This window comes from Pituophis catenifer, unplaced genomic scaffold (genome assembly GCF_029215685.1).
Source record: "Pituophis catenifer annectens isolate HBS135680 unplaced genomic scaffold, rPitCat1.0.hap2 SCAF_1, whole genome shotgun sequence".
NCBI lineage: Eukaryota > Metazoa > Chordata > Lepidosauria > Squamata > Colubridae > Pituophis > Pituophis catenifer.
Genome location: NW_027256881.1, coordinates 352,126,280 through 352,143,499, shown reverse-complemented (window position 1 = coordinate 352,143,499; position 17,220 = coordinate 352,126,280). Strand labels below are relative to the sequence as shown.

The following is a 17,220-nucleotide window of genomic DNA, read 5'->3' as shown; positions in this document are numbered from 1 at the left end:
AAGCACAAAAGATTCGTAACTGATCAATACACTTTCTGTAATTGTAATGGATGATAATTGTTTTATGTTTTAAGTTTTGTTTAAAAATAAAAAAAAATTCCAAAAAAATAATAAAATGTGTGCTGGTGGGTGTTGCACATTGGCGGTTGTGATGCATATTTTGAGTGACAGTGAGCCACAGCAGAGGAGTGAAAGAGCCACATGCAGCTCCAGAGCCTAGACGAGGGGTGTCAAACTGGCGGCCTGCGGGCCAGATGCGTCGCATGCAGGCCACACCCACCCTGGGTCTGCGAAGGGTAAAAACGTCACAAATGCTATGTGATGACAACATGACGTGGCAAATTTGACACCTGTGGTTTAGACCCTTCCAGCCCTAGACCTCTGTTTCCTGGGCTGTCATAGGCTCTACCTTCTTTCCCCTCATTTTAGAAGTCCCTGATGAAGTCATCTGTCACTTTGGGGTCCGCTATCATCAATAAGCCAATTATACATGTCTGTCTCCAGCCATCCAAGTGAAGGTGTCAAGACCCTTTCCTGGTGTTTGGAGGTTGTGAGGATCTGGATCGGGAAGAACAAGATACATTTCTCAACCATGCTAAAAATGAGTAGTTATGTGTTTTGAGTCCCTGGAGTTGCAAAACTGCCATCTTTGGTGTAGAGTATAGTATAGTATAGTATAGTATAGTATAGTATAGTATAGTATAGTATGGTATGGTATGGTATGGTAGGGTAGGGTAGGGTAGGGTAGGGTAGGGTAGGGTAGGGTAGGGTAGGGTAGGGTAGAATAGAATAGAATAGAATAGAATAGAATAGAATAGAATAGAATAGAATAGAATAGAATAGAATAGAATAGAGGATAGGATAGGATAGGATAGGATAGGATAGGATAGGAGAGGAGAGGAGAGGAGAGGAGAGGAGAGGAGAGGAGAGGAGAGGAGCGAATAGAATAGAATAGAATAGAATAGAATAGAATAGAATAGAATAGAATAGAATAGAATAGAATAGAATAGAATAGAATAGAATAGAATAGAATAGAATAGTGATGGCTAACCTTTTCCAGGCCGAGTGCCCAAAGTGCGCCCCTGAACCCCCAAAATGCAATGCACACGTGGCCCCCTGCACACACCCCCCCCCTGTGCATGCGTGGCAGAGGCCCTGATCAACTGGCCGGCAGGAGGCATGCACACATGTGCGGCAGAGCTGAACTGGGGCGACGGCTTGCATGCCCACAGAGAGGGTGCTGCATGCTACCTCTGGCATGTGTGCCATAGGTTCGCCATCACGGGAATAGAATAGTGCCATACTTGTGCCAGGATGTGGAGCGGGTTTCAAGAAGGAAGTCATGGAGGTTCTCAATCCTTCAGGTTATGGTTGTCCCGAAGGTGCTTTTCTGAAAGGCAACTGGGCTTTTGGGAGGGTTTCCTTAAAAATGTTTCACTTCTCATCCAAGAAGTTAGAACGGAATAGAGTTCTTCTTTTAAATTTTTTTATGGGACCTGGCAAAAATGTCTTTTCTGTGGTTGTCCCACCTCTCTGTAGCAAACTCCCCTTCCCTGATTTGCAACAGAGAGCAACTCTCATTTTGTAATAAGTCCTTAAGGCCTGCCTCTTCCACCTGGCATTAGGGGTCAATCAATTAATTGGGGTACAGCTGGAAGGAACCTTGGAAGTTCTCTAGTTTGAACCCGTGCTCAACTAGGAGACCCTATACCATTTCAGATAAGTGGCTGTCCAGTCTCTTCTTAATGCTCTCTCTTCTTATGCTTTCTACATGGGGCTCCCCTTGAGGAGCACCCGGAGGCTCCAGCTGGTCCAGAATGCGGCCGCGCAGGTGGTTATGGGAGTGACATGGCGCTCCTATGTGACCTCCCTCCTGCGCGAGCTGCACTGGCTCCCGGTGGTCTTCCGGGTGCACTTCAAGGTTTTGGTTATCACCCTTAGAGCGCTCCATGGCATCGGACTGGGGTATTTATGAGACCGCCTTCTGCCACCAGTAGCCTCTCACCGACCAGTATGCTCCCACAGAGAGGGGCTTCTCAGGGTGCCGTCGGCCAAACAGTGTTGACTGGCGGCCCCCAGGGGGAAAGCCTTCTCTGTGGGGGCACCTACCATCTGGAACGAGCTCCCCCCGGAGATACAGAGGATCCCAGATCTGCACACTCTTTGTCGTGCTCTCAAAACATTTTTAATCCAGCAGGCTGGCCTGGCCTAAATCTCCCTTTTAAATCTTTTAAATTGCTTTTAATCTGTCTTGTAAATTGGGTGTTTTAAATTTGTTTTTGGGCCAAAATATTTAATAATTTTAATGGGTTTTTAACGTTTGTATTGTCTGTATTTTATCTTGGCTGTTCACTGCCCTGAGTCCTTCAGGAGTAGGGCAGTATATAAATGTGATAAAATAAAAAAATAAAATAAAATAATAAATTAAAAGCCTCCAGTGATTGAGCATCCAAAACTTCTGAAGCCATTCCACTGATTGTTCTCACTGTTAGAAAATTTCTTCTAAACTCTAGGTTGCTTCTCTCCTTGATCAGTTTCCATCCAATGTTTCTTGTCTTGCCTTCTGGTGCTTTTGAAAATAAATTGACCCCCTCCTCTTTGCGCCAGCTCCTCAAATACTGGAATACTGCTATCGTGTCATCCCTAGTCTTTCTTTTCTCTAGACTAATAATACCCAAATTGTTACCCAAATTCCAAACTCTTACCCAAATAGACTAATACCCAAATCCTGCATCTGTTCTTCATATGTTTTAGTCTGCAGGCCTTAGTTATTCTCTGCACTTTTTCCAAATTCTCAACATCATTCATGTAATGTGGTGATCAAAACTGGATGGAGTATTCCAGATGTGGCCTTACTAAGGCTTTATAAAGCAGTACTAATATTTCATGTGATTTTGATTCTATGCCTCTGTTTATACAAGGATTGTATTAGCTTTTTTTGGCTGCCACCGCACATGGCTGGCTCATGTTTAAGTGATTGTCCACTAGGGCTCCAAGGTGTTTCTCACAATTACTGTTTTTGAGCCAGATTTCACAAAATCTATAGTTGTACCTTTGGTTTTTCCTGCCCAGAAGTATAATACTTTGCTTTTCTCCACGTTAAATTTCATTTTGTTGGATAGAGCCCATTGTTCAAATCTGTCAAGCTTTTTTTTGGATCCTGATTGTCAACTCGCAAAGCATCCCTGACCTGCTGTCGAGTTGCCATAGGAGGAGGAGGAAAACTGATGGAGCAACATGGCAGCCATAACCATTCCATGCATACCTTTCTGAAGGCTTTATCCCAGGTTACTTGCAACAGCTGGAGGGGTGTAATCTCTACAGTCCATGAAAGTGCTCCATTGGAGAATGTGATTTATGACACACCCTGGGAATGGGGGGGGGGAAACAAGGTCATAATTGGGCCATAAATTACATGGAGCAGAGCTGGCTTCACTTGGGTATGTGCTGACATGTTGCTCCTAATAAATAACTGGATTTCTTTTGAAGCTTGGCTCAAGGCTCATGGTTTAATTAGGGCATCCATTGGAACCCTGACACTGAGCTTATCTTCTGGGGTGTTGGCTATTCCTGCTGGTCAGTTAGATCAATTGAGTGGGAAACTGCCATTATGAGGTTGATCTTATTTTGTGCTTGGTTGCCACATTATATTTTAGCTTTTGGATTTATATATTTGTTGTTATTGTCATTATTGTTGTTACAATCATTATTTTATGTTTGTGTTGTACACCACCCGAAGCCCTAATGAGAAGAGGCAAAGGAAAGCAGTCGACAAATGAGAAAAGAGGGTAGAAAGTAACACTTTTTTCTCCATTCCCTCAAAATCGGCATGAAGGAGAAGTTCTTCCAGATGTTTCCCTCAATCAGGATAAAGATTCAGAAGAAGAGGAGAGATCAACCAGGAGCAAAGAAGGAGGGAGTGATTGTTGCTGATTAACAGATATTTTATCATTAGTCATATAACATGATATACAAATATTGAATGGAAAAACTATCTCTCTCATTTCACTATTTTTTAAAAATCAGATGAAATACAAAAATGCCCTAAACTCAGAATAAAAGTTCCCAGTCCCTTTATAAGTCAGAGATTCTTGTGCCTCATTATATTCTCTCTACAATTCAGATGGGGCCTCAATAGGATAATGAAGCATTTGGGGAAAAAGATACAACCCAAGAGACCAGCCCCAGAGGCCAAGATGGAGAAGATCTCCACAGCCACCATGGACTTCCCTTTGGTGCTCAGGTAGGTAGGGAGGAAGGAGATCCAAACACTGCAAAAGACCAGCATGCTAAAAGTAATGAACTTGGCTTCATTAAAGCTGTCGGGCAATTTCCTAGCTAGAAAGGCCACTGTGAAACTGATAAAGGCCAGGAAACCCAAGTAGGCAAGGACAATGTAAAACATTGAATCTGAGCCTTCATTACATTCCAAGATGATCTCTCCTACCAAGGAGTGGAAGTCCATGTTGGGAAATGGGGGAGAGGTTATCAGCCAGATGGCACAAAGAACTGCTTGAATCAGGGGACAGGCTATGACAATGGAGTTGGTCAGTGGTTTTCCTAAGAGTTTCCTTGTCCTGTTTCCTGGCTTGGTGGCCATGAAGGCCAGAACCACCATGACAGTTTTTGCCAAGATAGAGGAAACTGCAAGGGAAAAGAGAATGGCAAAGGCAGTTTGTCGAAGGAGACAGGTGACTTTCCCTGGTTGACCAATGAAGAGGAAGGAGCAGAGGAAGCAGAGCAGGAGGGACAACAGGAGGATGTAGGTGAGATTTCGGTTGTTGGCCTTGACGATTGGCGTGTCATGATGTTTATGGAAAATCACAAGGACTGCAGATGTGATCAGAGAAAGAAAAAGAGCTAGAAAAACTAAAGTGTATCCCAGGGAGTCTTGATAGGAAAGGAAGTGGATCTTCTTTGCAATGCATTGGTCCTTGTCCTTGTTGGGATATTGGTCTTCTGGGCAGGGTTCACAGTGAGCGGCATCTGAAATGAAGATAAAATGATAATATTAAAGTTCTTAATCTTCGCTAATGGTTTCAGGGGTATCTGCCATTGGCATTCTTCCTCCTTCAGTGTGACATGACTATTCCCTCAAATGATTGATTGATTGATTGATTGATTGATTGATTGATTGATTGATTGGGTGATGGAGTGACCGACTAAGCACTTAATGGGGAAATCAAAAGAGGAAAATCAACCTTCATTCACAATGACTCCGGAGACAGATTAGCCTGAGACAAGGACCTGATCAGCTCCACCTGATGTGATCAGTTTGATATCGGGTCCCCTTGTGGGAGAAAAGCTCACAACTGTGGCTTTCAGTATGGAAAGATTGACAGCTGGATTTTTCAGTTTATACTGGAACTTCTAAAGGCTCGCTGCCTTTAGAAATTCCAGTTCTAAATATCATCCAATAACTGACAATAAAGTTATTTATTTATTTAGAAGAGTGAGGAAAATCCTCAGGGACAACTCACACCCTGGTCATCACTTCTTTACCCTCCTACGATCGGGAAGGAGATACAGAAGCATATCCAGCCACACAAACAGGCTGAAGAACAATTTTTATCCATGGACTGTCAGACTCCTGAATGTGAAATAACATCAAAACTATGTAGTATGATGGACTTGCAGGGCCAGCACAATGTGTAACATGTTCACACTGATGTAATAGGACTGGAGGGGTTTGTTAATATGATTTATTGGGTTAGGGATTTTCTGTCTTTATTTTTTATTTATTTATTTTTATTTGGCAAGAACGTATTAGGTAATATATATATATAAGTATAAGCATGGATTGGATATATAAAATAGATACAAGTAGAGGAAACATTAGGACAGGGATGGTAGGCACGCTGGTGCACTTATGCATGCCCCTTACAGACCTCTTACGAATGGGGTGAGGTCGACAGTAGACAGTCTTAGGTTAAAATTTTGGGGGTTTGGGGATGAAACCACAGAATCAGGTAGTGCATTCCAGGCATTGACCACTCTGTTGCTGAAGTCATATTTTCTGCAATCGAGTTTTGAGTGGTTCACTTTAAGTTTGCATCTGTTGTGTGCTCGTGTATTGTTGCGGTTGAAGCTGAAGTAGTCATTGACAGATAGGACATTGTAGCAGATAATTTTATGACCTACATTTAGGTCAGACCGAAGGCAGCATAGTTCTATGTTTTCTAAGCCCAGTCTTCACTGTGAATTGTATTGTGTTGGGAGGGGGGGTTGCACTGATGGAGCTCAACCAATCTCATTGTACATATGTTGTGCACTGACAATAAAGATTTGCAACTTTGAAGACAGATAGATCTTTAGCCTGCTGTTTCATATGTGTGTATGCTACTTGTTGGTAAATGCTAGGGGGGAAAAATCACAAAATGGGAGAAAGAAGGCCATACAATTGTACACTGAGTGTGGTGAGTGGAAAAGGCTCTTTTCCTGACCAAAAGTGATTTAAAAGTAAATCAATTGCATGAGGGGGAAAGGAAAGGAAAGAAAGTTCCAGAGCACAATGGAGAAGCTGAGAGTCCAGGTCAAGGACTGCTGCTCCATCTGCAGGGAGAAAGTGACTATTGTTGGCCTTTTACATCCAGCCGCGGTGAGAGAACGGCTGTGGCCATCCGCCTGCACTGCAACCATCTGATCTGGTCGCCCCATCACTGTGAGAGAGTGAAGGGGCCCCAGCTTCATCCTGGCCAGCCTCTTTTGCCATCTCTCACCTCAATGACTATCTTTAAATTTCGCTGACATCCAAGGTTCCCCTTTTCCATCTCATCATACTTGTATGGCTTATACCTCGGCAGATTTGCTTGCGCTGCGAGATGCCCCCCTCTCGCGGCGATGGCCTTCCACTCTATCGAAGGCCTACCTTAAGGACGGGCTTTGGAGCCCTGAGAGGTGGCATGTTTTAAAGCGGGGATTGAGGGGTTTTTTAATTAGGGTTTTTAATAATCTTTTAAGGGGAACTGGGAGGGCAACCAAAGGGGATGGGGGGGTAATCCACCTAGGTCAGGGCCCAGCCTGGCACAGGGTAACGGTCTGGAGGGCGCAGGACGAGGGATTGGGGATGTCATCAGCACGGTGGATGGGAGGGGCAGATATGGCGGGAGCAGAGGACCTTATCTTGTGCCGGGGGTGCGCACTCGCTACTTGAGAGCGATTGCACACCCCGGTCCTCAAGGCTCCCCTCGGATACTAGGTGGCTCAGATACTCAGGACCTGGGCCTCCGGCTGATGCTGTGCAACGCCAGGTCCATGGTAAATAAGGCCCCCCTCATTTACGATCTTATTCAAGAGGGGGGAGCGGACCTGGCGGGTATTACGGAGACCTGGTTGGGCCCGGAGGGAGGGGTCCCTCTGGTTGAGATGTGTCCACCAGGCTTCAGAGCATTCCATCAGCCGAGGGCCCAGGGGAGGGGCGGGGGGGGTGGCGGTTATTATTAATGAAGGTCTGGGTCCGAGGGAGACCACTGTGCCACAGATTGCCGGGTGTGAGTCCCTCTTTGTGAGATGGGGTCATGGGGTTCAGATGGGCTTGCTGCTTACGTACCTGGCTCCCTGCCGCGTGGCAATGGCCCTGCCCGAGCTACTCGACGTGATAGCCACGGTGGCAGTTGATACACCCAGGCTTATGGTCATGGGTGATTTCAATCTGCCGTCCGTTGGTGAAACGTCAGAGATGGCTCGGGAGTTCATGGCTTCCATGACGGCCATGGACCTGACCCAGTTAGTTCATGGCCCCACTCACAGGGGGGGACACACGCTGGACCTGATTTTTGTCTCTGGCCAGTGGTTGAGTGGTCTTATTATAGGGGATATAGACATGAAACCCTTGTCATCGTCAGATCACTCACTCCTTCGTCTGGACCTTAAAACCGCTACACCCCGCCGCAGGGAGGCGGACCCAATTAGATGGATCCGCCCCAGGCGCCTGATGGATCCTGATAGGTTCCAGACGGAGCTTGGGCCAATTCCTGAAGATCTGGCACACGACTCGGCCGAGGACCTGGTAGCTGCCTGGGATCGGGCGGCTGGTGGGGCCTTGGATCGAGTCGTGCCTTTGCGGCCTCTGACCCGGTGTCGATCCCTCACGGCTCCTTGGTTCACCGAGGAGCTGAGGGAGATGAAACGCCGGAAAAGACGCCTAGAGAGCGGTTGGAGGGCCAGTCTCGCTGAATCTGACCGAACACTGGTAAGGTCGCATATTAAGACCTACCTAGTGGCGATAAAGACGGCAAAGTTTAACTACTTTTCCGCCTCTATTGCGTCATCAGGGAATCGTCCGGCCGCCCTGTTCAGGGTAACCCGCTCCCTGCTCCATCCGGGAGCGCGGGAGGATCCCTTGGAAGGCAGGGGGGAGGATTTCGGACAATACCTGTATGACAAAATCGCTCAGATCCGGGGGGATTTGGACTCTGACTGGGTAGATCAGGGCAGGGTGACGAGGAATAGTCTTGAGAATGTTACCTGGGAGGAGTTTGATGCTGTGACTCCGGATGATGTGGACAGGATTTTGGGGAGACTTAGTGCGGCCACATGTTTACTGGACCCGTGTCCCTCCTGGTTGGTACTGGCCTCCCGGGAGGTTACACGAGGCTGGCTCCAGGGTGTTATCAACGCTTCGTTGAGTGAGGGTCACTTCCCCGCTGCCTTGAAAGAAGCGGTGGTGAGGCCTATCCTCAAGAAGCCGTCCCTGGATCCGGCAATATTGGCCAACTATCGTCCTGTCACCAACCTTCGCTTCCTGGCGAAGGTTGTTGAGAGTGTGGTCGCGCGACAGTTTCCACAATTCTTGGAGGAAACATCCTATCTAGATCCGTTCCAGTCGGGTTTCAGGCCTGGACACAGCACGGAAATGGCATTGGTCGCGTTGGTTGATGATCTCTGGAGGGCTCGGGACAGGGGTTGTTCCTCTGTTCTGGTCCTGTTAGACCTCTCAGCGGCTTTTGATACCATCGACCATGGTATCATGCTGCACCGGCTGGAAGAGTTGGGGATGGGGGGCACCGTATTACGGTGGTTCTCCTCCTTTCTCTCCGACCGGTCGCAGTTCGTGTTGGCAGGTGGGCAGATGTCGACCTCAAGGCCTCTTATATGTGGAGTGCCTCAGGGGTCGGTCCTCTCGCCCCTCCTGTTCAACATTTATGTGAAGCCGCTGGGCGAGATCATCCGTGGCTTTGGGGTGAGATACCACCAGTACGCTGATGACACCCAGCTGTACATCTCCACCCCGGATCACCCCAACGATGCCCTTGAAGTGATGTCCCAGTGCCTGGAGGCTGTGCGGATCTGGATGGGGAGGAACAGGCTCAGGCTCAACCCTTCCAAGACTGAGTGGCTGTGGCTCCCGGCATCCCGATATAGTCAGTTGACTCCATCACTGACTATTGGGGGCGAGTCGTTGGCCCCCACAGAGAGGGCTCGCAATCTGGGAGTCCTCCTGGATAGGCAGCTGTCCTTGGAGGAACATCTGACGGCTGTTACCAGGGGGACCTTTTGTCAGGTTCGCCTGATCCGCCAGTTGTGGCCCTTTCTTGATCGGGATTCCCTGTGCACAGTCACTCATGCCCTCGTCACCTCTCGCCTTGACTACTGTAACGCTCTCTACATGGGGCTCCCCTTGAGGAGCACCTGGAGGCTCCAACTGGTCCAGAATGCAGCAGCACGGGTAGTGACGGGAGCAGCCTGGCGCTCCCATGTAACACCGCTCCTGCGTGAGCTGCACTGGCTCCCAGTGGTCTTCCGGGTGCGCTTCAAGGTGTTGGTTATCACCTTTAAAGCGCTCCATGGCATAGGGCCTAGCTATCTTCGAGACCGCCTGCTGCCACCGACAATCTCCCATCGACCTGTGCGCTCCCACAGAGAGGGCCTCCTCGGGGTGCCATCAGCCAAACAGTGCAGGCTGGTGACCCCCAGGGGGAGGGCCTTCTCTGTGGGGGCACCTACCCTCTGGAATCAATTGCCTCCAGAGATAAGGAGAATCCAAGACCTCGGTGCCTTCCGCCGTGCCCTTAAAACCTTCCTTTTCCAGCAAGCCGGGCTGGCCTAATTTTTTAAGTGTTTTTAAGTGTTTTGTTTATTGTTTTTAATTAATGGGGCCAAATTTATATATGTATATTTTAACTGTATTTTAATATTTGTACTTGATGTTTTTACTTGGCTGTTCACCGCCCTGAGTCCTCAGGGAGAAGGGCGGTATACAAATTCAAAATAAAATAAAATAAAATAAAAATAAATAACGCTAAGAGGTCTCTGGATCAACTTGTACAGGAAGCAATGGGTGGAAACTAATCAAGCAGAGAACCAGCCTAGAACTTAGGAGAAATTTCCTGTTAGAACAATTAATCAGTGGAACAACTTGCCTCCAGAATCTGTGAACGCTCCAACACTGGAAGTATTTAAGAAGAGATTGAACAGTCACTTGTCTGAAATGGTATAGGGTTCTCTGTCTGACCAGTGGGTCGGACTAGAAGACCTCCAAGGTCCCTTCCATCTCTGTTATCCTATACTTCGTATTCACTCATTCAGAATTTCTGTATAGGAAAAACTTAGCAAGTCTGAAAGGTCTATCATTTTCATGGGGAATGGATAATGCTGCCAGAAGAAGCAAACAATAAATACCAGAAATCAAAGCATGGACCACACATCCTATTACTTCAGGAAAATATTGCTCCTGCTGAAGTAGGAGTGAAAAGGCTCCTAGGCACTTGGAAATGCACTTGGTTCGGACCAGATAGCCTGATTCAGTAGTGATGGCGGCGGATGGTTCGGAGAACTGGTAGCAAACTCCATGCCCACAGCTACCCATACCCAGCTGAGCAGCGTGATCATCAGAGGCTTTTTTAAAAAATATTTTTAAAAGCATTTTTTCTACAACCTTTTCGGCCGAAGACGTTGTAGAAAAAATGGTTTTGAAAGAAAAAAAAAAAGCCTCTGACGATCAGGCAACTCAGCTGGATCGTCAGAGGCTTTTAAAAGCATTTTTTTCGGCCGAAGAGGTTGTAGAAAAAATGCTTTTAAAATTAAAAAAGAAAAAAACTTGACCATGCCCACTCAGTCACATTAAAAAAAAACCCACCAAGCCATGCTCACAGAACCGGTAGTAACAAATTTTACATTTCACCACTGCTCCTAGGGGACCCATAAATAGTGTCCTGAAACTATTCTGTATTAGATAGTTGTGGAGTGAGAAGGGTGGTCTGTGGGGCAGGACAACTTAAATACAAACGCCGAAGGGTTGTGCTGAAAACTATCAATAGTTTTCTATCAATAAATATTTTTCCATCAAGAACTATCAATAGAACTCCTAATCATATCAGAAATGACAAATAAATCAAAATTTTGACCCATGGCTTCCTTGATCCTGTAAGATATACATTTGAAGAGTGCTCTACCTGTCTGATTTGAGATGGTCCCTTCTGGACAAGCATCACACTGGTAGCAGCAAACCTGCTCGCCCTCTGGAACTCTTCTCCTCTCTCCTGCATGGCACCTCTTCATGCCACACCTGGCCAAGGGCACCTTCTGAAAGAGAAAAGGGAAATGCTTGAGGTGGCTTTAGCAATGAACATCTTTCATTTAATTCTTCTCCACATTCTTGTTTCCATCTTTAGAATGCCTTCAAAAGAAATGCGTGAGCTTGGTCTACCAGAAATCATGGGGGATTTCAGGGGAAAGTGGCACTCCCAAACCCACCAATGGATGCTGGATATCAGAATTGGCACCTTGGGGTTGTGAATTGAAGAATTGTGACATTGATTAACAGCTTTTCCAAAACAAAAAATCATGAGGATCCATGGAAAGAGAATAGTCCATGGACATAAGTTTTGGAAGTTCTAATTTCCTCCTGTGTTTCAAGAAATATTTCCCAATCTTTTGCAAGACAAATTAGTTCTCAAATGTAAAGCTGTTGACATGGGGCCCTTATGGAAGCAGAATCTTCATCAAATGGCTGGACTATTTTCTGAGTGTGGATGATCTGCGTCCCCAGGAGAATATGAGTCTTTCCCTGAGAAAATTCCAGCTCACCTTTGTAGGCCACACGATTGCATCCGAATTAATGGTGAAATCCTGGCCAGGAGGAGCCCTAGGATCTATCTGCCCAACTTTGATATAGACAAAAGATTGATTGGGGAACCAAAACCAGTTGAGAAGATCATAACGAGAAGATCCCAGTCCATTTTCTGAGAAGAAGACTTCATCTCCAGCACTGTTGTTGAACTGGACGTTCTTCAAATAGGGAAGAAGCTGAAAGGAAACAGACCTTCAGACATTGGAGTGCTTGCTGAAAGCCACTCATGAGACATCATGGCATCCATCATTCTGTGGTGGCCATCATCCTAGATTATGACCTCTGAGAACCTTGAGGAGTTCCCTTGGTGGAGGTCTAAGTAATCAGGATTAACACCAAATATTTGTCTCCTTCTTTATCATTATCCAGTATCCTGGCTTCTTCAACTCCGGGTTCATCACAATCATACCTACATACAAATATTGTAAAGATACACTCCAAAATTTATTGTATGTTTTTGCTCCCACAATATTTATCTTATACATGCTTGACAAATAAATAAATAAAATAAAAATAAAGTACATAAGAAGTCACAGAAATTACCTGCCATGATTGGACATTTGAGATCTTCTTTCCAAGCTTCAGAATAGCTGGTCGTGTTCCTGATCCGTAAATTGCATGTAATGCATGTGCCACAGCATAAATGGCATTGTAGATATTGTAACTTTCACCTGTCATGCTTCTTTCAAATATTAAAGATGGTATGTTCTGTAAATTCTCTTTTCCTGTACATGGAGGTACAGGAAAACCAGGTCCCTTTTGAGGGACCTGGTTTGATCTTTGGATCTTGCAGTCAAAGACCGACTCCCACCATAGTGGGAGAAAGAAGTCCCCTTGTGGATTCAAAGGGTCCAAAGACAGGAGGAATTGGCTGAATTCTGATAAATCACTGGTGTGGTCCCTAAAATGCAAAGCCCCATGGAAGGGTTTCATTACTTTCAGTAGGCTTCGATATCCCTTCACAGTAAATTTGGAATGTGAAATTAAAATCCAAACATTCTGAAGTGATGTTATGCTCAATTGCATGTGAATAGATGCAGCCAACTGTACGTAGATACTACTACTGGACTCTCCAAGAAGAATAATCACTTCAGCTTTAAACCAATCCTTGTAAACAAAAAGTGATTTCATTATTCTAGTAACCAAATCATGAAATTTAAAGATTTCCATGAAGGCCAGGCAGATCTCCTTCTCCTGGAGCATTGGCATTAGGGATGAGATGAAATGTTCTCCCCTGTCATCTTCAGAGGCCAGAAGCCCAACCCAGTTCCACTGGAAATACAGGAGCAGCTGGACTAAACCCACATACTGAGGAGATTCCTTGGGATTATTCTGGAAGAAGGAAGGATAAACTCTTCTGTCTCCCTGAGAGGACTCAAAGCCAACACCGAGCTGGAGGAAGAGAGATTCTTCTTTTAAAGACAAAATAAAGTTTTGTTGTGAGTTTAGGGCTCCCCATTCTGTGGTTGATTATCCCACCACTCAGGCTCTCCAATTATAAATAGCCTGGCTAGGTGGCTCAGTGGCTAAGATGCTGAGCTTGTCAATCAGAAAGGTGGGCAGTTCTGTGGTTCGAATCCCTAGAATAGATCTCCTGCGTGAGCAGGAGAGGGTTGGACTAGATGACCTCCAAGGTCCCTTCCAACTCTGTTACTGTTATTCTGTTATTAGTAAACATAAACTTCTCCCCATCTTAGAAACAGCCCCTAGTTACACATTTTGTCTCGTTGTGATATGTCAGAAGCCAAGGAATCAAACTATCAACCTGATACAGAAAATAAGCTGAATTGAAAAAGGTGGCTACAATTTTTGAAGAAAAGTTAGGAAGAAATTGAAGAACCTTCTTGGGTGTGGAAGTGAAATGTCTTTTGGGTTAGGAAGAAATTATTCTTGGCAAGTACAAATTTCCAGAATTATCTCATCTGTCTTTTTGTGGTTATGCAAACATGTATATTGACACATAAAATATAAAAATCAATTCAACTATATCATGGATTCTCTAAGTTACCTATTGTACTTCTGAAGATTCTCCCAAAACAACTCTGTGTGTTCTATTGTTTTTATATTTCATACTGTATTCAGTGAAGCCCCCTTACCTGTGGGACCTTGAAGATGCTGAAGATGGAGGCCATCTGGATTGAGGATTTGGGGTTGTCACCTCCAATGACAGAGAGCAGAGGGTCCTGCCTGTCACATTTATAACCTGGGACCACTTGACCTCGTGTGGAGAGAAGGGAGAGGCTGATTAATGAAATATTCCTCTCAATCTGGCAATTGTCATAGATGTGGAAGCCAAGAGTGATATTTGGAAGGAGATTCGAATCCCTGTTGATCTCTTTGACTGAAAACACCCAGGCCAGGAGCTGCTGGTAATTCTTGGATTCAACTCTATAGTGAGAAAAAACATTGGGGAACATTGCAGGAAAACTTGTGTGTTCTTGTGGAATTCCCCTTATCTTTTGTGGTGGTCTTTGGAGCAGGAATCCCCAGGTTCCATTGTCTTTGGGGTTTTTTTAAGGATAATCCTTGATTAACATTTGTTGGCTTTTTAGAAAGGATAAAATCCTGTCTGTCCCCTTCATGGACCATTTATATCACTCTATTGTTCCTCCCTTCTTCATTTTGCTCCAGTGGCTATAACCTTTCCAAATTATGCCTCTACATCCTAGTCATTTTGGTTCTCTCTTGGAAAAGATAGAGGGATAGAATTAAGTTCACATGAAGTGTTAATCCCACTTTATACTATCTTGGTAAGACCACATTTGGAATATTGCATCCAGTTTTGGCCACCATGATATAAGATGTTGAGACTCTAGAAAAGAATCCAGAGAAGATTAGGGGACTGAAGGCTAAAGCATATGAAGAACAGTTGCTGGACTTGAGTATGTCTAGTTTAATGAAAAGAAGGACTAGGAGTAATATGATAGCAGTGTTCCAATATTTGAGGGGCTGTCACAAGGAAGAAGGGGTCAACCTATTCTCCAAAGCACCTGAAGGTAGGACAACCTAGAGTTCCAAAGCGCAATAGCACTGAAAGATTTCTGGATCAACTTTTCTGTACCTGAAGGCAGAGCAAGACGCAATGGTTAATAATAATAATCTTCATTCCAATGAAACTTACGCCGTTAGGAAGGAATGCCGTGATGGGTCATTTTGAAAGTCTAGGACACTGAGGGAAACAAAGGTCTGGAGGTGTAAATCCCCACCAATAATGAGATCACCACGATTGTAATAGTCCCATTTTCCCTGTAAAGAGGCACTGGACACACATATGGTTTGCATCCTCTTAGCGACAGTTGGAGGAAGGAGCCAGAAGAGCAGCAGCAGGAGAGTCAGCTCAGTCATTCTTGTCATTCACCACAATATAAAAATAAATGTTAAGACTCTGGAAACAGTACAGAGAAGAACAAAAAAGAAAAAAAAAATGATTAGGTTGAAGAGTGGTTACAAGAATTGGGTATGTCTAGTCTAATGAGCCATGGTGGCACAGTGGTTAGAATACAGTACTGCTGGATAATTCTGCTAGCTGCTGACTGCCAGCAGTTCGATTCTCACCAGCTCAAAGTTGACTCAGACTTCCATTGTCTGTAAAATGAAGACCCAGATTGTTGGGGGCAATATGCTGACCCTGTAAACTGCTTAGAGAGGGCTGTAAAGCACTGTGAAGTGGTATATAAGTCTAAGTGCTATTGCTAATGCAAAGAAGGACTAGGGGAGATATGATAGCATTACTCCTATATTTGAGAGGCTCCTACAAAGATGAGGAGGTAAAACTATTTTCCAAAGCAGCAAAAAGCAAGATGAGAAACAATGGATGGAAACTAATCAAGATGAGAAGCAACCTAGAATTAAGAGGAAATTTGGAGAGAAACCAACCAATGGAACAGCTTGCCTTCAGAAGTTTTGGGTGCTCCATCTCTGGAGGCTTTCAAAAAGAGACTGGAGAGCTATTTGTCTGAAATTAAGGGAGTTGAACTAGAAGACCTCACTGTTCTGTTTCAACTCTATTATTTTGTGTTCTATGTTTTCTTCCCTCCTAGATCAGAAATCAAGGTTTGTGCAGAAGCTCAATTGTAGGTAGCACTTGAAATCCCACCAGAGCTTTGGCACCATAGAGAGACGCTGTGCCACCTGGATGGCTCCAGGCCAATTTGATATCAATGATGATTTTACTTAGCTGTGTCTGGTCTGCGACCAAAGAGAAAACTAAAGTCAACTGAGTCTCACCAAAACCAGAAGCTGTTCTTTTTAAGGCAAGGTATGTGACATGTCCTTCCTCCACTGGGAGACATCAGAGCATATTTTTTAAAGCTGGTTTTATCTTTGAAGTTTTGTTAGTGTAGAAATCCACAGGGGATTCATTATGAATTACTGTTCTTCTGATAATTGCAATGAAAAGCTATTGCCCTATCCATTTAGCATTAGATTTTGTCTGCAAACCAGAAGGGGAAAGACATATTTGTGCCTTTGTTGTTATTCCATAGAGCAGATGCCCTTGAGAGTCAAAGAGAAGTTGGGTATGTGACCTACATGAAATGGAGTAACTGCACATAAAATGGAATTTGTTGTAAAAGGGCATAGTGGTAAGGACAATCAGTTATACCTTAGTAAGCGTGAGCAATAATAACACAATACTACCTGGTTTATTTAACCCACATGGCTAGGTATGAAAGTAGAAATGTTCTTATTGCATAGTGCTATCTTCTTGCTATATCTCTTATGGAGTTAGGCAGAAGGATATCTCAAGCTGTTAAACTCTACACAAGTATATGCAGTACACTGCAATGAGCCATGTGCAGATCTGTACATTGAGAAAACAAAACAACCACTTCACAAACACATGGCACAACATAGGAGAACAAACCCATCAGGACACATTTCAGCAGTCCACCTGCATTTAAAAAGCAAAGGCCACTCTTTTAAAAACAGCAAAGTCCACATTTTGGACAGAGAGGACCACTGGTTTGAAAGAGAGGTCAAGGAGGCCATCTATGTCAAAACTGAACAGCCCTCTCTCAACAGCACCTACCCTCCAGAGGCACCTACCCTCTGGAACAATCTACCCCCAGAGATACAAGTGATTCCCAGACCTCCGGACTTTTCGTCGGGCCCTTAAAACCTATTTTTTTCAGTTAGCTGGGCTGTCCTGA

The 17,220-nt window shown here is 44.8% G+C and overlaps 1 protein-coding gene across 1 annotated transcript; it reads right to left on the bottom strand.

Annotated features, from left to right (window-relative positions):
• Positions 1-4,081: 4,081 nt before the first annotated feature.
• LOC139313240 (vomeronasal type-2 receptor 26-like) lies at positions 4,082-15,415 on the bottom strand. The gene is made up of 5 exons (XM_070938736.1): positions 15,192-15,415; positions 14,167-14,458; positions 12,028-12,246; positions 11,394-11,457; positions 4,082-4,986 (listed from the first exon to the last, which is right to left on the bottom strand). Exons 1-5 carry the CDS (start codon positions 15,413-15,415, stop codon positions 4,082-4,084), a joined length of 1,704 nt encoding a protein of 567 aa, XP_070794837.1.
• Between the last annotated feature and the right edge of the window lie 1,805 nt (positions 15,416-17,220).